Here is a 22579-nt window from a genome sequence, read left to right on the forward strand (position 1 = left end):
TCTCTATAACCCACATACTCTTTTGTTAAAAAATGTCAGGATACACATAGAAGCAAGTGAGTGGAATTATCGAGTGTTGGTTAAATCTAATAACTGATTCAAGTGCAGGTATAGTTTGCTTTACGGACTCTGTGCATTTCTTCTCAGTAGTCTGGAGAAGGAATCTGCTTTTCGTATCAAATTTTGTTATCAAAGTCAGATTATGATCTTATAGATCTCCAATAACCTTTGCCCTATTAATGGGGTGAATGAGGAAAGGAGCCTAGAACATAGTGCCTGATATGATACACTATAATATAGTACAGGGCCATGTCTGCTAGGGAACTGAGTCACATCCACTTTCAAAATTTTTCTCCAGTTTTATTGACATATAATTGATGTATAGCTGCATCCTTTAAAAAAAATAAAACTTCTGTGCTTGCTTTCAGTATTTCATAACTCTCAACTCACACACATGCCCTAAATATTTTTCTTATATAATTCTTTTAGGAATTCCCTAAGTTCATACATTCATATTCCCTCTAGAACATTCTCTCTTCTCTGCTAACATATAATCCAGCCAGAAAATTCCTTACATGCAGGGTTTTATATGACGTCAAGTTGTCCCTTTGGCAGTATAATATAGTGGCTAAAAGCACAGATTCTGGAGTTAGGTCACCTGGGTCTAAATTTTGAATTTGCCATCTACTGTCTGATGACCCCGGGAAAGTCACTTTACTTCTCAGTGCCTCATGTTCCTTATCTGTAAAATGATTGTCCTGAACATTACATTTTATATCTATATTTACACACACACACACACACACGCACACACGCGCACACACACACATGTCTTAGGACAGCTCCTGGGCATAGTAAGCACTATGTGAATATTAGCTAGTAGCAGTCTTTTATCCATGCTATTAGCTTAAAAAACTACACATAAAATGAATACCTAGGATGAGGAATATTGGCATGCCTAAATTTCTTTTGTATGATGAATTAGGAGACAGCATAGTGTGAATCAGTAAATAGCTGTGGAGCCTTTTACCCATTATTTTTGACCTTTATCTAAGAGCTGCAAATAGCTGCAAAAATGACTAATGAGTTTCTCCTATTTTTCCTTTCAAACTGCTAGAGGTTAGTGAAGGGGCAGTGACACAGACAGGTGGAGGGTAGCGGTGGCTGGGAGGCAGCAAGAACATAGTGGGTATGGGTCTCCCCCTTACATAAACCATAGATGGAATTATTTGCCTCTCCATTACTGAACCCTAACATTGAAGCATTTCTTCTCATTTCTTTCCTCACATCAGACCAGAAGCTTTGATGGCAGAAGAGTCCAAACCCAAACCAGCATGGAGCCAGAGCTACTTCTTTCCTGAGGAGCAGTTCTCTTTCATGGGCTGGGGCTCAGATAAGCAGCACCTCAACCCTGCAGGCTTCAGTGAACCCAAGACAACAGGGTTTGCTATTACACTTGTCAAGTCCATGGGCACTGCTTGTTCTATTCCCATTTCATTCTGCAACCATGGAAGAGGCTGGGGCCATTGGGAATATACCAGAAGTGAAGAGATGTTATCTCTTCTCAGGCCAAAGACCTGCGCCACATCAGGCAATCTCAGAAGAGCTCACAAGAGATGTTGTACACCATGACAAGTCTCTGGCAGGGGTGCTAAACCCAGCCTCCAACATGGTGACAATTGCTGAGGTCCTGGGTGACCTCTTTGCTGTGGGAGAGCTGCGGTGTGTGGGGGGGTTATTTCCAGCAGGAGTGGCACCACCAAGAAAGAAGAAATGATGAGGGTGTCCAGGAAAGCCATGGGATGCCTTTGTAAGCCAGCAGACTAGATAGACCTGGGGGTGGGCTGGCATCCAGGATGGGTAGGAGGGAGGCCAACAGTCTTAAAGGATGAATAGCTAAGGTCTCAGACATGTTCTTACCATGTAGCCCCTTCCTAGGGATCCATATATTGAGACCATGAACCAAGGAGAATCATTGATGATCAGAAACCCAGAACTTTAGGAGACTATTTTTTTCTGCATTTTAATAGGGTATTAATGATGAAACCCATTGATCTCTAAAGAAGTCTCACTAGCTGTGGAAGTCAGGGATGTAGAAATAGCCTTCTCATTTCTTCAAGTTGGCCTTAACTTGGTTTCTGGAAAGAGCCTTCATATGGCCTGTTTATGTTTGAACAGGCCCTCCTAGTCCATTATTTCCTTATTTTACAACTCCTTGGTGAACCTGGGTCCCATTGTACAAATGGAGAAATAAAGAAGCAGAAAGGTCAGCAGATTCTCAACAGAGGTACTCAAATGTTCATTTTTTTTGTTTTCACAGACAAGATTTTCAACACTTCTCACCTCCTCAGGGGGCCCCAGGGATCCCTACCTCTTACTCAGCTTATTACAATATTTCTGTGGCCAAAGCAGAGCTGTTGAACAAGTTGAAAGACCAACCTGAGATGTTAGAGATTGGCCTAGGAGAGGAGGAAATTGACCACGAACTGGCTCAAAAAAAGGTGATGTTTTTGGCATGCCTTAGAGGTTTTCAGCATTTGTTTGAGTGTGGCTAGAGGTTGACCTGCCTTCTACCTTCTCCAGAATATCTTGGTGCATTCCTATATCTTCAGAATTGAAATCAAATAGCCTCTCTGGGTTTCTCACAAATGCAGCTCCAGTCTCTTTTTGATCTAGTCAATAGCAATAATAATAATACAGTAATCATCATCATCATCATCATCACCACAATGTTGCTCGAATCCTAAAAACAACTCTACAAGGTAGGCATTACTGTGTTCTTTTTACCATTTGGGAGGCCCAGGCTACCCAGAGTTACAGACTAAGGGTAAATCCAGGACTCGGAGTCAGTGCTCTCTGACTTTCTACTCTGAAATAAGCAAGCCTTGTTAAATAACTTGTTATCCAAGGCACATCCGAAGTTTTGCTAGTGAGCTCTAACCGGTGGCAGCAATTGATTGTATTCTCTATAACTTTCTGGAGGAGAGAACAGACTGACCAAGAAAAAAAAGGAAAAAAATTATAGGCCAGTCAACTTTAATATTTATTTGCAAGTATAATCAATTATCTCTTAAAAATACTAGAGTAGATAAATGGAGATGATGTTGTTGTTCTGAAGCCTCCCCTTTCTTCCTCTAAGTACCCCTAGCGTGGGTTTCTAATCAAATTCCTGGAATCACTTTGCCCTCCCTGCACTTACCCCTTTTATTTCATAAGCAAATAGGGTTTCCATGGCAACCTCAAAGGCCCAATTTACTACTTGGTAGACATCTGAGCTCAATGTAAATTGCTCTTCTGCCCATATTTATTATGAAGGACACAACCTGTACAAAAGCTCAAGGCCATTTGCAAGAGACCCCCACCACTTTCCAATCTGAAGCAAAGGGTCAGGGAAAGAATAGGAGGCATGGTGGAATCAAAGTTTTATTGATTCAGATGCCTGCTTCTTGGATTCCATGTTTCCTGAGCATGACAAGGCTCCTCCTGGCTTAGCCAGGATCTTTTTATTAGGAGCAAACCTAATAAATGTCTGACGAGGAGAAGCGAGAAATGATCAGAAATGGCAAAGCACAGAACAGCAGATAGTGAATTGAAGTGATTGTGGGTGGGCTAGGACAGTGTTTGTCTCTGAAGAAAATAGGTGAGGAAGGTCACCAGTCTGCAATAATCAGAACAGTCACTCAGCTCTAGCTGGTCTGTGATGACTGCACAGCTCTATCCACTACACTTTCCCTAGAGTTGAAGTTCAGGTTGCAAATCCCAGGTGCTGAGAAACAAAGGGCTGTGTCCACTTTCATCCCTCCAGGTCTATGGAACCTAAGAGCTGGGGTTAGATAGGTGATTTTCCAAGTTGATCATTTGGCCCCCAGCCTTCCTTTGTCCTTGGCATTGAGTTTTGTTTGGGAAAACAGAGGGTGTGGATATAACTGAGAGCCTCTTGGCATCTAATTGTGTTGCCTGATTCATATCATTGATCCTTAATTCCCAGTGGGTTTTGGAATTTTCCCTAAATGTCTACCTGTTACTTTTTACATTAAGATAATGGTGATCTCCTTCCTGACTTTTGACCGCTTCTGAAATATGACAACTAGCCCAGACCCAGAGAAGGCTCTCTTGTCCTTTGTCACCTTGGACATCTCTAAATAAATGACTAGAAAGGAATATGCTCTAGATAACTACAGGCCTATGGTCTGAGAGTTCCTGGCCAGGAAGAGTACACTGAAGCATATTTCCTATATACAAGACAATATTCTAAGCATGTAGCATGTATTAATTATGTTATGTATTTCATTCACATAACAACACTATGAGTTAGTAATACTGTTACTCCATCTTTTAGATGGTAAAATTGAGGCACATAGAAGTTGAGTAATTTGCTCAAGTTCACACCACTATTTTGTGTCAGAGCTGGAGTTCAAACCCATGTGGTCTGGCATCAGAGTCCTTGCCATTAACTATAATGTGATACTGACTGCAAAGGCTGGGGGCGACCTGGGACAGGTCTATTCTTGTAAGGACCTTGCAGCTAGACAGGTTGCATTAGCTCAGAGTGCCTGGTGATTGCGGTGGCAGTTGCAGTAGCAGTAACAGCATCAATAAATATGTACCGAGCACTTAATGTACCAGGCACAATACTAAGTATTTTACTTCTATGATCTCATCTAACCCTTACAACAATGGAGGGTTGGGGACAGGAGACATACTTCTCCAATTTATAGATGAGAAAACAGAAGTCGTAGTAGGATTGGGTATCTTGTCCAAGGTCACGCAGTTTGGAGGAGGTGGGATTGAAAACCAGATATCTGTAACTCCAAAACACCACTCTACCACACTACCTTCCCATAAGTGCAGTTCCACAACTGGTTACACCTATAGGGGAGACAAATCAGAAGACACATATAGTGCTTCCCTTGAGAAACTTAGCCAGTAGTAGGAGAGGGATCAGATGCACACACAGGAAACAAAAAGTGAACAACTTCAAATTACACTCTCAAGGGTTCTCATTTCAAAAGACTGAAGCGTGTAGAAAAGAAAAAGATAATTGGGACAGGAGTTATGGGGACAGGAGCTTCCAGTAGGGAGAGTGGGTCAGAGCTGGGCTCTAAAGAAAGAATGGGAATAGCCAAAGTAAAGGAAGAGATAAAGAGCTGGCAGAACTTCATAAGCAAATCAGGAACATAAGAGTGATTGTTGTGAACACATGAGGAGCAAATCCTCAGAGGTTCTGAGGAGTGAGATTAGAATGATAGGGTGAGGCCAGGATGAATAATAGTAGCAGCTGCTTTTATTGAGTACTCAGTCTGTGCTAAACCTTTGGCATGCATTATGTCAGTGAACCCTTATTACAATTCAGTGAAATAGGTACTGCAGTTACCCCCATACTACAGATAAAATAAAACTCCATAAAGAAATTCACCTAAGGACTTCCCTGGCACCCCAGTGGTTAGGACTCCATGCTTCTATTTCAGGGGGCACGAGTTTGATTCTTGGTCAAGGAACTAAGATCCTGCATGCTGTGTGGTATAGCCAAAAGAGAGAGAGAGAGAGAGAAAGGAAGGAAGAAAGAAATGCACCTAAGGTCACATAGCTAGGAAGTGGCAGAGCTAGCAGTCAAACTTAGTCATTGTGACTCCAGAACTCCAGTCTTAACCAAAAGGCCTCAGAAGTCAAGCTGAGTGGGGGAAGATCTAGCACAGTGCCATCAACATCAGAGGTACTAAAACGGAGTGAAGGAGAATTAAGGAAGCACAGGGAAATACCTGATGGCAGTGCTTTTCCAACCTATGCTCTCACAGACATTGCTTTTTATATTTAACAAACAGCAAGTATTTAGTGAATTACATTTGGCAAATGAGAATTAGCCGGTGGGTACCACTCTTCTAACACCAAGAAGTTTGGTGGTGACACAGATTCCTAGCAGACCTGAAGGGATGGGGGAAAAGGCACCCATCCAGAAAACTGAAATTGCTCATGACTCTCAGGTTTCCTTTGTTTCCAATGACGAGGGTAGAGCCCACCATCTGTGACTTGAATCTCAAAACAGATGTTCCAGGCACAGATCTGTTTCTGTCGGTCCCCATTCTCATCCTTTGCTTTATTTCTCCTAGGTACAGCTTATTGAAAGCATTGGCAGAAAACTTTCTGTCCTGCGGGAGGCCCAGCGAGGACTGCTGGAAGACATCGCTGCCAATTCTGCCCTTGGGGAGGAGGTGGAGGCCAACCTAAAAGCCCTCTGCAAATCCAATGAGTTTGAAAAATACCGTTTATTTATCGGGGACCTGGACAAAGTAGTCAACCTGTTGCTGTCACTCTCTGGTCGGCTGGCACGGGTGGAGAATGCTCTCAACAGCATCGATTCAGAGGCCAACCAGGAGAAGGTAGGGTTGAGGTGTCCAGGGTCTGGATGAAAGGAAGTGCCATCTGCTTCTTCCCAGGACTTCTCCTTTCAGGTTTGGCTAGTCTGGGAGGCAGTAAACCATAGTGTGAAGAATATAGGCACTGGCTTTTAAGTGGAAATTCTGGCTTTAGCACTAATTAACTGTGTGATTGTGGGCAAAGTCACTAACCTCATCCTGTCCCCATCTCTTCAAAAGTGGGATGACCCTACTACCTATCTCATGAGGTTGTGAGACTTGAATTAGGTAATCTATGTTAATAATTTAAAACAGAGCCTAGAACATGGTAAATACTGAATCAGTGCTAGCTGCCAGTGATAGTAATAATAGTATCAAGTAGTTGAGATTAGGAGGCTGTCTGTTTCATAGGTTGGAGCATTCTGTATACATTCTTAAACCCAAACTGCATTACCTCTTCCTGTCCAAGTGGTCTTTAGATACAAATTTGAATCCACAGTAAAAGGCACATATGCTTTTGCATACACACATGGATACATCCTCTCACACTCACAAACTATTTTGAAAACCATCATCACAGTGATGGTTTTTCACCAGATGGAACATGTGCCAGCTGGCTTTGTCAGAGCCTTCCTCCACCCCAACCCCAGTGGTGGTCCACAGAGTAAAAACAGTTTAGGGATGGAAAACAGTGATCACACATCCCCCTGTCCAGGATTGCTGTTGTGTTTATCCTCCCCTTGCTACAGAAAGGAAAGTCTTTTGCATGAAGGTGGCCTTCAGGGTAGGAAATCTAGACCTGATGACTGAGCAGAGGGGCTAGTGGGTTTGTGGGAGCATCCTTGGTAGAGTACTGCATTGATGAGATAACTGGATTGGGATGGCCCTTATTGGTCTTCTGCTTCCCCAGTTGGTGCTGATAGAGAAGAAGCAGCAGCTGACAGGGCAGTTGGCAGACGCCAAGGAGCTGAAGGAGCATGTGGACCGTCGGGAGAAGTTGGTGTTTGGCATGGTCTCCCGTTACCTGCCTCAGGACCAGCTCCAAGATTACCAGCACTTTGTGAAGATGAAATCTGCTCTCATCATTGAACAGCGAGAGCTGGAAGAGAAGATCAAGCTCGGGGAAGAACAGCTCAAATGTCTCAGGGAGAGCCTGCTCCTGGGGCCCAGTAATTTCTAATTTCTACCAGCAGACTGCCTACACCAACCCTGCCCCACCACAGTGGGAAGTGCTTTCAGTCCTTGTTAGCAGTTTATTAGCAAAGTAGATAGCAGTTAGTTAGCAGTTTGTTCCATATTCTCTCACTGGCCCTTAACCTAGTGGTGTTCCCAACCAGCTAAGAAGTCCTGGGGAGGCCCCAAGCTTCTACCTGAGAGAGAGCAGAAGCAAGAAGTAGGAGCTGAAGCAAAGTGTGATCATACAACCACACTCTCCTTCTCAGGTTGCACGGCCAAGTACTCACCCCACAACAGAACCAACAAAGTGCCTTCCTTCTTCTTTGTACTAGGATACCAGGAGCATCCTGCACTCACCACCAACCCAGACTTTGAAGTCTCAGAGAGCAGTTGCCCATGCAGCTCCACTCTGTCCCAAGGCTTGTGGCCCAGACATTTCCCAGGGAGATCTGGCTGTCTTGAGGACTTTACCTACCACCAGCTTTAGAGTCTCACTGCAGCTTTGCAGCAGGAAGCACAGACGGATAGATGACATTTAACAGAACGTGAGCAAAAGTTGAGAATCCCCAGGTACCCTGCTAGAAGGAGCTATGCTTAAACAAGCTGGCTCTACTCCCACCTTCCACAGCATCTAACTGAGGGGCAGGAGGCCTATTTTTAGCCCCGGCTAGTGTGGCCCTCCCCTTGTACTAAGGCTTTGACTTACCACTTGAGGTTTCATCTTGCCTTTACATTACTAGGGGTTCCAAGTGCCTATCCTAAAGGCATCACACTATGGGGAATAGCTCTACTAAAGCTGACTTCTCGATACATGTTTTATTATTGGGGGAGAGGGGATTGTTATATTTTAAATGGCCTTTGGATTTTATTTATTTTTATGTCTTTATTATTTTTTTCTTTTTTAAACTAATAAGGTAAGAGGGGAGTTGGAGAGGGGGAAGTTAGCTGAGAAAGAAAGTATTTTCTGCAGATCAGCCTTAATCCACCATCGCTAGGTAAGTGCACACCAAGGCCTTGAATTCTTCCCACCATAGCTGACAAGAGTCTGAGGGAGGAGTTCTCACTTCCAACTCAGAGCTATGGCCTGGCCCTATATTTCCCTTGAAGTCTGGATGACCATGAGCTTAGAGTTCCCCAATAGGCTTCAATTTTTTCTTGCTTACTTTTTCTTGAAACCAAAGAAAGGGACAAAGGTCCACTCATTTCTCTGCCATTTCCAAGCTGAGGAAGGCGTAGAGGTGAGCTCAGGAAGAGCTCCTCTATCTATTGTTTTCTTAGTCTGTGGCCTGGCTCAAGGAAGCGAAATTCATTGATAGCTGGAAGCTCCAGCCAGGGCCAGCCCCTCAGAACAAGTTATAATCCAGGATCTTAGGCACACAAATAATGAATGCTGCTCCTATGGTGAAGGTCCTATCACCAGTAGCCAGTTTCTATCCTGGAAAAGCCCCCAGGTGAGTGATGGCAGGAAAGGAATTGTGGCCAAACTCTGCCCTGTTACCCAGCTCAGTTACCTGTTCCTTGTTAACTGGGGCCCATGCTTGATACTGTACAATGCTGCTCAGACAGCCCAGGCGTCACTTCTAGTCACTGCTGAGTTCCTCCGGGTCCTTGGAGGTTAACTGTAGCAGCAGAGGTGCCTCATTCAACCAAAGAATTTGCCAAGGAACTCTGCTGCTGCTACAAATACTGGTTGCTAGCTTCTGTTTCCTCTTCATTGTATTTGGAAACAATGGAAGAATCCTTGCCAGCAGGGTGTCCTGGGGGAGCCGGGGACCTGAAGTACACTGTTGCTGTCAGAACCACTGTTAAAATATCAACCTGCCATTCTCCCATCAAGTGGAGGATTATACTTTATTCAGGATGGCTGATGGCTTATGAAAAGGCTAGGTTTATCTAAGCCAAGGTTGAGGAATATGGAGGAGTACTTTGAGTAGAAGCTGTGATTGCCATCTTTTTTCTTTTTAACAGGCTCTTAGACAAAGAGTGAGCAGGCTGAGACATCCTGCAACTGGGGCAATGAGGCCATTGTATCCCATCTTTCTAAGATTTTTTTTTTTTTTTTTTTTTTAGCCAGAACAACTTTTTGGGAATAGAGCCCAGGGAAGAGAGTGGCCACTTACATGGACACCATGACATGGTCTGGGCTTTTGTAGTCAGCATTAGAATGCTGTGTGCTGTGCCTAGTTGTGTCTGACTCTTTGTGACCCCATGGACTGTAGCCCACCACGTTCCTCTGTCCCTGGGATTTCCCAGGCAAGAATACTGGAGTAGGTTGCCATTTCCTTCTCCACAGCATTAGAATGATTGTACCTTAAATGGACCTTAAGTATATCAGACTAAAGTGGAGTTGGAGAAGACTCTTGAGAGTCCCTTGGACTTCAAGGAGATACAACCAGTCCATCCTAAAGGAAATCAGTCCCGAATATTCATTGGAAGGGCTGATGCTGAAGCTCAAACTCCAACACTTTGGCCACCTGATGTGAAGAACTAACTCATTGGAAAAGACCCTGATGCTGGGAAAGATTGAAGGCAGGAGGAGAAAGGGACGACAGAGGATGAGATGGTTGGATGGCATCACTGACTCAATGGACATGAGTTTGAGTAAACTCTGGGAGTTGGTGATAGACAGGGAGGCCTGGCATGCTGCAGTCCATGGGTTGCAGAGTCAGACACAACTGAGCGACTGAACTGAACTGAAAAAATACCATTGACTCTGGTTGTTTGTGTCCCTTATCCCACCTCCAGTTATTCTAAAATTGGAATCAGAGCACAAGAATGCTTTCTTCACACAGAGAATCAATTTCCAAAGCACTTAATAAAAGAATCCCCAAACTGTATTGAGCAGTGAAGCTTGGCAGACAAAGGTGAACTATCAGACAGGCACAGATGCCCCACACTGCTGATGTGGCAGGCTCATTGTGGTGATAGCACTATAAAGTTGCCAGTATTTCTTGAGATGCAGTGTCTCTTGCCTGTTCTCATTTCTTGGACTCAGGCCTCCACCTGCCAGGAAGTAGCAGTTTGGAAGGCAGGCTGAGGAACTTCTCTAAAGACAGAGTTATTGGTCTTGACTTCTGCCTTCTCCTTTCAAATACCCATACGGGCCACAGTGGATAATGGGTAAGTACAGTGGTTGAAATGTAGAGAGAAATCAATGTAAAGGGCTCTGGGTAATTGAGTCTCCTTGAGTCCTACCAGCTGCAAACTCAGCCAGGGAAGAGCAGTAAATACTCAAGGGGAACCCAAGAGAAAGGACAGAGACACTGAAAATAAAACCCCAGAAAGGGAGAGAAAGAGACTGGAAGCCGAGGAACAGAGAGAGCGAAAAGATGAAAAGCCACTTTCAAGGGCCAGATTCAGGTTCTGTTCTCCATTTCACCTGATGTGCCCCAAAGCTGCCAAGGGGCACCAGAGCCTCAGCCTTAACCCCACTCTCCCTAAAGGTGCTCTTCTGCCAGTAGCAGGCCCCAAATGGAGGAAGCTAGGCCCATTTTTGGACTACTTCCTCCTGTCTGGGGTTTGGTGTCTCCCGCCATTTTTGCCAAAGGAGTTGTCTATGCCGGTAATATTTCTGTAACAGCATATTATATTCTTTGCAGATTAGTAGGTCTTTAGAGGGGGGTGGGGCAGGGGCAATTTCTGTAGAAAAAGAGCAAGTGTTTGTTGTACAACTGTTGGGGGGGGCATCTATCCCATGTGAAGCTATTATTTTTCTGAATCTTATTGTTTCTGCATTTGTGTCCTCCACCAGTCCCTTCTTGGCTGACATTGATAATGCCTGCCAGATTGTCATCAAGGGTCATGCTTCAATAAAAGGTGCTAAGGACAAAAAAAAAATAATTCTCATGTGTTTTGACTAAGGTGATGGAAATTCCCTAGTATTCTGCTGAAAAGTGTTGGAAAGGAATTTGGTCACCTATCCATAGTCCTTCATAGATAACCATATGATCAGAGCCTTACCCAGAGTCCTAAACCCTTACCCTGGCCCCTCAGGGATAGCACTGATACTTCACCATCTGTTATCCCCAGTACAATAATTGAAAATTCATAAAGAGTCAACAATAGGCATGATCTCAAGTGTAGACTGCAGCAGTATACAGAGTCCAGTTCTGGAGTCAATCCTGATCAGAGGTGAACCAATTTGTAGACCTCCTCCAATCCTGAATTCTGTCTACTAGTATCATCTGACTTCTACCTGATAATTTGGTCTCATACCTTTACTCTTAGTTGCTGATCAGTTCTCCAAGATAACCTCAAAATTCAGACCCAAATGCACTCCAGGCAGGTCCTGTGACCCTGAAAAGCTTACTTGCACCCCCTCCCATCCGTATATTATTCATATCCCAACTGATCTCAGCAGTGGAGTGGAAAGAGCCCAGTTTGGGCATTAGAATGAACTGTGTTCTATTCCTGATTTTGCCACTTCTATGAATCTGGCTTGTTTGCTCAGCTTCTGAGTTCATTTTCTTATCTATAAAATGGAAACTGTAATATGTATCTTACAGGACTGCTGTGACTTAAAAATAAGAAATGATAGCCACCAGCTTTCTATTGAGAGGTTGTTAGAAAGGCAGGATCCCAGTTTGCATTCAAAACCCACTGACAATAGTCTACATTTTAACTAGACTCCCAGGAGATTCATGTGCATATTAAAAGATGAGAAGCACTGACTTATCACAAACAGGCTCAGTAAATAGTAACTATCATTCTAGTCATTATTTATTCAACGCATTATTTTCTAATCCAGACATATCCTTGCTTTCTCATACTTCTCACAACTACCTGCCTATATGAATTGAGCAAGGTTGCAGCATACAAGATTGATATCTAAAATCACTTCTGTTTCTGTACACTCGCAATGAACAATCTGAAAACAATTCTATTAATAGTTGCATCAAAAAGAATAAAATACTTAATACATTTAACAAAAGTATAAGAATTTTATACTGAAAGCTAAGAACCTTGTTGACAGACATTTTAAAAATCTAAATAAATATAAATATAAAAATATAAACCCTATGTTTATGGATGGGAAGACACTATTATTTGTATCACAGTACCACTCATATTGACCTAGAGATTTAGTGCAAGCATTGTATTGAATGCTTTTGAGAATCCTTTTGAGAATCCTAGCTGGCTTCTTTGCATAAATGGAAAAGTCAAACCTAAAATTCATTCAGAATTGCAAGGGATCCAGAATAGTCAAGACAGTCTTTAAAAATAACAAAGCTGGAGGACTCACGCTTCTCAATTTCAAAATCAAATCTCACCACAGAGCTACAGTAATCAAGATAGTATGATATATGCACAAAGATAGACATATAAAGAAATAGAATAATATTGAGAGTATAGAAATAAATCCTCATATAGATGATCAGTTAATTTTCAATAGTGGTGCCAAGACAATAGAATGGAGAAAGAATAGTCAACAGATGATGCAGGGACAACTAGATATCCACATGGACAAGAATGAAGTTGAATCTCTTCCTTACACCATACAGCAAAATTAACTTGAAATGGATTATAAAACTCAATGTAAGTATTAAAACTATAAAATTCTTAGAAGAAAACATAGAAATAAATCTTCCTGGCTTTGGGTTAGGCAATGATTACTTAGGTAAAACCCCAAAAGCACAAGTGACAAAAATATCAATAAGTTGGAGTATATAAAAATTTAAAACATTTTTGCTGCAAACAATACCATCAAGAAAGTGTGAAGACAGTCCACATAACTGAAAAAGTATATAATATTGGGCTTTTATTCAGAACATGTAAAGAACTCTTATGACTCAAAAATAACCAATTAAAAATGGGCAGACTTGTTTTTTTATCAAAATAGACATTCCTCCGAAGAATATATGTAAATGATCAGTAAGCACATAGGAAAATTCTCAAAACTAAGGAACTATAAATCGAAACCACAATGATATACCAATTCATACCTAGTATGATGACTATAATAAAGTCTAACAAGTGTTAGTGAGGATATGAAGAAATTGAAACCCATACATTGCTTTTGGGTAAAATGTAAAGTGATGTGGCCATGCTGGAAAGTAATTTGCCAGTTTCTTTTAATGTTAAACATAGAGTTTCCATATGACATAGCAATACCACTCTTCGGCATACACCCAAGAGAATTGAAAACAGGCATTCAAACAAAAATATGTACACAGATATTCAAAGCAGCATTATTCATAACAGCCAAAATGTAGAAACAACCTAAATATCTATCAACTGACAAAGGGGTAAACATTGGTGGGTTATTATTCAGCCATAAAAAGGAATGAGGTACTGACATCTGCCACAACGTGGATGAACTTTGAAAATGTTATGCTAAGTGAAGGAAGCCAGTCACAAAAGGTCACATATTGTGTGATTCCATTTATATGAAATGTCTAGAATAAGCAAATCTACAGAGGCAGAAAACAGATTAGTGGTGACCAAGGGCTGGTGGGATGGTAGAAATGAGTGCATGGAGTTTCTTTTGAGGGTGATGAAAATATCCTAAAATTAGATTGCCATCAAGGTTACCCAACTCTGTGAATATGCCATAAACCATTTAATTGTACACTGTAAATGAGTGAACTGTATGGTATATGAATTATATCTCAAAAGTGTTCTTTTTTTAATTTTTGACTATTTCTATCAGTCTCATTCCTATTGACAAAAATCTGAATTGATGGTAAGCATGTAGTTTATGTCTGAGCCTGAAAGATACAATTTTCATACCATTTTTATTTTAAGAGGGAACTTATTACACCCTTTCCCTTGTAGACTTGGCAGACCCAGCAACACAAGGAGTAAAAGTAGTCTCAGCTCTGTCTCGTGACTTCAGTACGAATAATAGGTATGGGACCTATAGAAGAGGGCAGTCTTTCTAGATAAGGAGTATAGCAGAATGGATAAGGACTTCAGCTCTTTAGGCAAATAAATCAGGTTTTAGATCCCGACTCCACCAACTTACTATGTTACCTATACAACTTACTTGACCCCTCTCAAGCTTCATCTCTAAAAGGGGGCTAATAAAAAGTACCACCTCAAAGTGTTATGAAGATTAAATGAGAGAATCCATATGAAGCACCCAAAATAATGCCTTCTATACAGTAAGTATTCAATAAACATTAGCTGCTAGATTTATTATTTTTATTGAGGTGAGTTTGAAGCAAAACAATATAAAGAAAAGTAAGGGCTTCCCTGTAGCTCAGATGGTAAAGAATCTGCTTGCAAGGCAGGAGACCCAGGTTCAATCCCTGGATTGGGAAGATCCCCTGGAAAATGGAATGGCTACCCTCTCCAGTATTCTTGCCTGGAGAATTCCATGGGTAGAGGAGCTTGGCTACAATCCATGGGGTTGCAAAGAGTCGAACATGACTGAGCAACTAACACAATTCAAGGCACCCTCAGCCTTGGAATCAGACTGCTCTGTTAATGTGACCTGGGGAAGTCACTTCATTTATGGAGATTTAGCTCCTCCTCTGTAATAAAGATAATAATTCTTCTCTAGGGAGGCAGTTTAAAGCCTTGGCATGGGACCCCACACCACCTGGTTTTGAATACTGTCTCCACCACTTACAAGTTGTGTGACCTTGAGCATATTTAACTTCTCTGTGTCTGGGTATCCTCTTCTGTCCACTGGAGGCAACAAAAATACTTGTACTTCCTTGGGTTGATGTGAAGAAATACTGAATTAATCCATGTAAAGTGCCTTGTACTTCTCTGGTGGCTTAGGTGGTAAAGTGTCTGCCTACAATGTGGGAGACCCAGGTTCAATCCCTGGGTCGGGAAGATCTACTACAGAAGGAAATGGCAACCCACTCCAGTATTCTGGCCTGGAAAATCCCACGGACGGAGGAGCCTGGTAGGCTACAGTCCATGGGGTCGCAAAGAGTTGGACAAGACTGAGCAACTTCACTTTCTTTCTTTCTTTCCTTAAAGTGCCCAGAACAGTATCTAGCATGGAGTAAGTACTCCAATGTTAATGGTGTTATAAAGCTAAAGTAGAAAACATATGAGATCCTTGGTAAAGCTAGGCATGTAGTAGGTCCTCAGTAAAAGGTGGTTCCCTTCCTCACCCATCCTGCTCTGTGCACCAGGTCAAGATTTCCTTGGACTAGCAGAGAAAATGTTTCAGACTAAGAAGATCTTCATAGTAAGTGAGAATTTTCTGGCTGGCTCAATATTACCATCTACTGGGAACAATGTCATCTCTAAGCTGCCTGCAAGATGACCACCTGTATTCCTCAGAACATACCCCATTCAGAGCAGCAAGGAAAGAATTATTTTGCCTGTGGACTACTTGGGCTCCAATTTGAGGATGGCTTAGGGATATCTACTTCTCCTCAAAATTTCTCTAGATTTGGCATAAATGTAAATCTAATTGAGTTCCCTATCCTAGGCTAGGCACTTTTACATATCTGCCACTATTTTTTCCTATCTAGATATACAATTTTTAAACAAAAATTCTCATTTAATCTTTACAACATGTCTGTGGTTTTAAATACTTGATTTTTATTCAGAAGTGAACAAAATAGGTAAATTGTCCATCTTCATGAGGCTTCCATACTAATGAGACAATTCCATAATACTTTAGATATAGAAATACATACACATAGTCATTTCTTTTTACCATGATGTTGATGTTCAATCGATCAGTCATGTCTGACTCTTTGTGACCCCATGGACTGCAGCATGCCAGGCTTCCCTGTCCTTCATCATCTCCTGGAGCTTGCTCAAATTCATGTCCATTGAGTCAGTGATGGCATCCGACCATCTTATCCCGTTTTCCCCTTCTTCTCCTGCTTTCAATCTTTCCTAGCATCAGGGTCTTTTCCCGTGAGTCATCTCTTCACATCAGGTGGCCAAAATATTGGAGCTTCAGCTTCAGCATCAGTCCTTCCAAATGAATATCCAGGATTGATTTCCTTTAGGATTGACTAGTTTGGTCTCCTTGCAGTCCAAGGGACTCTCACGAGTCTTCTCTAACACCACAGTTCAAAAGCATCAATTCTCTGGTGATCAGCTTTCTTTATGGTCCAACTCTCACAGCTATACATGACCACTGGAAAAACCATAGCTTTGACTATATGGACCTTTGTTGGAAAAGTAATGTCTCTGGTTTTTAACATGCTATCTAGGTTTGTCAGAGCTTTTCTTCCAAGGAGCAAGCGTCTTTTAATTTCATGACTGCAGTCACCATCTGCAGTGATTTTGAAGCCCAAGAAAATAAAGTTTGTCACTGTTTCCATTGTTCCCCATCCATTTGCCATGCCATGAAGTGATGGGACCAGATGCCATGATCTTCCTTTTTTTAATGTTGAGTTTTAAGCCAGCTTTTTCACTCTTCTCTTTTACCTTCGTCAAAGCTCTTTAGTTCTTCTTTGCTTTCTGCCATAAGGGTGGTACCATCTGCATATCTGAAGTTATCAATATTTCTCCCTGAAATCTTGATTCCCGTTTGTGCTTCATCCAGCCCAGAATTTCTCATGATGAACTCTGCACATAAATTTAAATAATCAGGGTGACAATATACAGCCTTGATGTACTCCTTTCCCAATTTGGAACCAGTCTGTTGTTCCATGTCTGGTTCTAACTGTTGCTTCTTGACCTGCATACAGGTTTCTCAGGAGGCAGGTAAGGTGGTCTAGTATTCCCATCTCTTTAAGAATTTTCCACAGTTTGTTGTGATCCACAGAGTAAGGCAAAACAACTTTTTTTCCTGGATTCCATGGCTATTAACAATAGGCTAATAAATTCATGACTTTTTGCTACTGAAATAACTAAAATATTTTTATGTTACTTTTTGGCAGCAATATTCTTATTTTCTCACTGAATGGAATTTGTAATCGGATTTTTATTTTTTAATATTTATTTATTTTTGGCTGCTGTGGGTCTTTGTTGCTGCATGTGGGCTTTGTCTGGCTGTGGCAAGCCGGGGCTTCTCTCTAGTTGTGGTGCTTGGGCTTTTCACTAAGATGGCTTCTCTTGTTGCAGAGCACAGTCTCTAGAGCACAGGCTCAGTAGTTGTTACACACGGGTTTAGTTGCCCTGAGGCATATGGAATCTTCCTGGACCAGGGATCAAACCCATGTCCCTTGCATTGGCAGATGGATTCTTAACCACTGGACCACTTGGGAAGTCCTATAATGGGTTTTTTAAAAAATGCCTAGCAAAAGGATAGCAAACCACTATCCCTGAAGAAGTTGATTTAGGGATGGTTCAGACAGAAAGGCTAAATTCCACTATTAATAAAGATAACTAACATATCATATAGAAAGTGAAAGTGAAGTCGCTCAGTTGTGTCTGACTCTTTGCGACCCCATGGCCTGTAGCCTACCAGACTTCTTGGTCCAGGGGATTTTCCAGGCAAGAATACTGGAGTGGGTTACCATTTACTTCTCCAAACATATCATATGGAACTAGTGCCTATTTTGTGCATGGTTCAAACATAGCCACTGACTAAAGGTTTCTTGACAAAAGCTTCTCTCCTACTAGGCAATGTAAAAATCTTAAAAGATCTGTTTGTAAACTAAGTTTCTTAAATATGTCCCTTCATCCTGGATTTTCTCACTGCTGCTAACTGAATAAAATAACAAGGTTTGAATTCCCATTTTCCTCCCAGCTACTGATTTTCCATCTAAAAAGGATAATTAATGGAACTCACTTCCTTAGGTACTGAGTTGTTCATATTTTTTGCAGAGGAAATAATTTGGGAAAAGGCCATGAGTGATAAATCTTTCCAACTTGAAAATGCATTAGGTTAAATGTGAATAAGTCAAAGTGCTGGAAAAAATAATCTGATTTGTCCACATTTTTTAGTTTAAGAAAAGTAAAATAGCAGAACAAACCATTAGATACAACAAATGATAAATTATAATTGAATGAAATCTCTTATTTGGGCTAAGCTTAAAGAGCTACTGTTTAGAAGTCTTATATATGACTATATACTTAAACACCTTTTACAAATAGGAAAACTTCATTTTTCTTTCAAAAGGAGGCCATGGTAAGAGTGAGGAGAGGCAAATAGAGAAGAGTAATGAAACTGTACATAAATTAGATAATGCAATGCATTTAGGGCATAACTTTGGTCACTTTTGCACAGTCTCATATTAAGTAAGTCTGTTGTAAGAATCAGACAAATTCAATTTTGACAAAGCATAGTCTAAACCATGTCTGTTACAGAACAATTTGAAAATGAGAAAAATCACATGTTTTCTGGACCTTGCTGTAATGGCAATCAGACCCTTAGACCTAGAGCCATCTCTGCCCTCCCTCTGAGACCAAGTGTTCCTTTGTCGGGTCTGTGGAGGGGACACTTTTGTGGTTATTAAAGAAGTAATATCCTTCTTGGCTCCAGACTCTGAGTATAAGGTGCATGTAACACCATTCTCCACACCAGGCTCCCAAATGGCATACATGGCCAGGTCCCTCTAACTGATCTCACTGCCCACAGGATCAAGTCCTGATTCACTGCATGCATGACTATTTGTGATTTATCTCCTGTGAATCTATCTCTTCTCCAGCTAGGACTCCTGACACCTCCTCATATTCATTGTCAGCTCTATCCAATTCTCCAAACATGTCATGCAGTCTCATCCCTCTGTGTTTTCAGAGAGACATGTTCCTCTCCCTGAAAATCTCTCCCCTGACTTCCCCCAAGTAACTAATTTCAGCTTGTCCTTTGATGTCAACTCAGATTTCACCTTTTTCAAAAGTATCCCTTTATTATACTAGTAAGAGAGTATGATATTTGAATAAGAAAATTTTTATGCTTTCTGTCTTTTACTTTAGGCTGTGGGCTTCTTGAGAGCAAGAAGTAACTTATACCACTAATATTTATGACAGTCGCTCTGCTGCTGCTGCTGCTGTCGCCTCAGTCGTGTCCGACTCTGTGCGACCCCATAGACGGCAGCCCACCAGGCTTCCCCGTCCCTGGGATTCTCAAGGCAAGACCACTGGAGTGGGTTGCCATTTCCTTCTCCACTGCATGAAAGTGAAAAGTGAAAGTGAAGATGCTCAGTCGTGTCTGACTCTTAGTGACCCCATGGACCACAGCCTACCAGGCTCCTCTGTCCATGGGATTGTCCAGGCAAGAGTACTGGAGTGGGGTGCCATTGCCTTCTCTGACAGTGGCCCTAGCTCATTGTAAACACTTCAGAAATACAGGGTAGTAATGTTTTATGAGAGTGAGGCATTCCTGAAGACTTTACTGTGAGCCTCATATTCTGGAAATATACTGGCTTCTCCACCTCAACACAATTATTAAATATTGGAGTGTCTTAAAACCTGATGCCAGCCTCTCTTGTTTTCTCACTACATTCTCTCGTCCCTCTTGTGTTCTCACTTCCCCTCTCTTCCATCAGAAGATTCATCCATCCCATGATTACAATTTACCTCCCATATAAAGCTGCCTAAATTTGTACCTCTAGCTTAGATCTTCTCTTAGTTCCAAAGTTTTATATCTATCTGGATGGCTCAATGACATTTTAAACCCCATGTATGAAACTGAATGTAACCTTTCCCTCACCAGACTGGTTCCCTCAAGTGTTCTCTATATTTCAGTGAATGATACCCCTATCCAACCAATCAGGAAAGCCAGTCCTCTTAGATCATCTTGGACATCCTACCTGCTCTCACTCCTTCCACATGGAATCCATCACAATGTGCTATCAGTTTTGTCTCCTAATTATGTATCAAATCTATTCACTTCTTTTTTAAATTAATTTATTTTTTAACTGAAGGATAATTGCTTTACAGAATTTTGCTGTTTTCTGTCAAACCTCAACATGAATCAGCCATAGGTATACATATACCCGTCCCTTTTGAACCTCCCTCCCATCTCCCTCCCCATCTCACCCCTTTAGGATGTTACAGAGCTCTGTTTGAGTTTACTGAGACATACAGAAAATTCCCATTGGTATCTATTTTACATATGGTAATGTAAGTTTCCATGTTACTCTCAACATATATCTCACTCTCTGCTCCCTTCTCCCCATGTCCTTAAGTCTATTCTCTGTGTCTGTTTCTCCACTGATACCCTGCAAATAAATTCTTCAGTACCATTTTTCTAGATTCTGTATATATGCATTCACTTTAGTTCAGTTCAGTCACTCAGTCATGTCCAAATCTTTGCAACTCCATGAACCAAAGCGTGCCAGGCCTCCCTGTCCATCACCAACTCCCGGAGTCCACCCAAACCCATGTCCATTGAGTCAGTGATGCCATCCAACCAGCTCATCCTCTGTTGTCCCCTTCTTCTCCTGCCCTCAATCTTTCCCAGCATCAGGGTCTTTTCCAGTGAGTCAGCTCTTCACATATGGTAGCCAAAGTATTGGAGTTTCAGTTTCAACATTAGTCCTACCAATGAACACCCAGGACTGGTCTCCTATAGGATGGACCGGTTGGATCTCCTTGCAGTCCAAGGGATTCTCAAGAGTCTTTTACAACACCACAGTTCAAAAGCATCAATTCTTCAGTGCTCAGCTTTCTTTATAGTCCAACACTCACATCCATACATGACTACTGGAAAAACCATAGCCCTGGCTAGATGGACCTTTGGTGAAAAAGTAATGTCTCTGCTTTTTAATATGCTCTCTAGGTTGGTCATAACTTTACTTCCAAGGAGTAAGCATCTTTTAATTTCATGGCTGCAGTCACCATCCACAGTGATTTTGGAGCCCAAAAAAATAAAGTCAGCCACTGTTTTCACTGTTTCCCCATCTTATTTGCCATGAAGTGATGGGACCGGATGCCATGATCTTAGTTTTCTGGATGTTGAGCTTTAAGCCAACTTTTTAACCTTCCTCTTTCACTTTCATCAAGAAGCTCTTTAGTTCTTCTTCACTTTCTGCCGTATGGTTGGTGTCATCTGTGTGTCTGAAGTTATTGATATTTCTCCTGGCAATCTTGATTCCAGCTTGTGCTTCTTCCAGCCCAGCATTTCTCATGATGTACTCTGCATTTAAGTTAAATAAGCAGGGTGACAATATACAGCCTTGACATACTCCTTTTCCTATTTGGAACCAGTCTGTTGTTCCATGTCCAGTTCTAACTGTTGCTTCCTGACCTGCATATAGGTTTCTCAAGAGGCAGGTAGGTGGTCTGGTATTCCCATCTCTTTCAGAATTTTCCACAGTTTATTGTGATCCACACAGTCAAAGGCTTTGGCATAGTCAATAAAGCAGAAATAGATGTTTTTCTGGAACTCTTGCTTTTCTGATGATCCAGCGGATGTTGGCAATTTGATCTCTGGTTCCTCTGCCTTTCCTAAAACCAGCTTGAACATCTGGAAGTTCACAATTCACATGTTGTTGAAGCCTGGCTTGAAGAATTTTAAGCATGACTTTACTAGTGTGTGAGATGAGTGCAATTGTGCAGTAGCTTGAGCATTCTTTGGCATTGACTTTCTTTGGGATTGGAATGAAAGCTGACCTTTTCCAGTCCTGTGGCCACTGCTGAGTTTTCCAAATGTGCTGGCATATTGAGTGCAGCACTTTCACAGCATCATCTTTCAGGATTTGAAAGAGCTCAACTGGAATTCCATCACCTCCACTAGCTTTGTTCTTGGTGATGCTTCCTAGGGCCCACTTGACTACACATTCCAGGATGTCTGGCTCTAGGTGAGTGATCACACCATCGTGATTATCTGGGTCATGAAGATCTTTTTTGTACAGTTCTATGTATTCCTGCCACCTCTTCTTAATATCTTCTGCTTCTGTTAGGTCCCTACCATTTCTGTCCTTTATTGAGCCCATCTTTGCATGAAATGTTCCCTTGGTACCTCTAATTTTCTTGAAGAGATCTCTAGTCTTTCCCATTCTGTTGTTTTCCTCTATTTCTTTGCATTGATCGCTGAGGAAGGCTTTCTTATCTCTCCTTGCTATTCTTTGGAACTTTGCATACAAATGAGTATATCTTTCCTTTTCTCCTTTGCTTTTTGCTTCCCTTCTTTTCACAGCTATTTATAAGGCCTCCTCAGACAGCCATTTTGCTCTTTTCCATTTCTTTTTCTTGGGGATGGTCTTGATCCCTGTCTCCTGTACAATGTCACAAAC

General features: G+C 41.7%; 1 protein-coding gene across 5 annotated transcripts in view; it reads left to right on the forward strand.

Moving 5' to 3' along the window:
• SHROOM4 (shroom family member 4) overlaps positions 1 to 9616 on the forward strand; it is a 246323-nt gene extending 236707 nt beyond the window's left edge. For all 5 annotated transcript variants that reach the window (XM_006059480.4, XM_006059482.4, XM_006059481.4 and 2 more), the window contains 4 exons: positions 1293 to 1442; positions 2321 to 2501; positions 6108 to 6377; positions 7264 to 9616. In XM_006059480.4, coding sequence (XP_006059542.4) covers positions 1293 to 1442; positions 2321 to 2501; positions 6108 to 6377; positions 7264 to 7533 — 871 coding nt within the window. In that variant the 3' untranslated portion in view covers positions 7534 to 9616. The remainder of the gene's footprint in view (positions 1 to 1292; positions 1443 to 2320; positions 2502 to 6107; positions 6378 to 7263) is intronic.
• Positions 9617 to 22579: the final 12963 nt, after the last annotated feature.

Source organism: Bubalus bubalis, chromosome X (assembly GCF_019923935.1).
Source record: "Bubalus bubalis isolate 160015118507 breed Murrah chromosome X, NDDB_SH_1, whole genome shotgun sequence".
In the NCBI taxonomy this organism is placed as follows: Eukaryota; Metazoa; Chordata; class Mammalia; order Artiodactyla; family Bovidae; genus Bubalus; species Bubalus bubalis.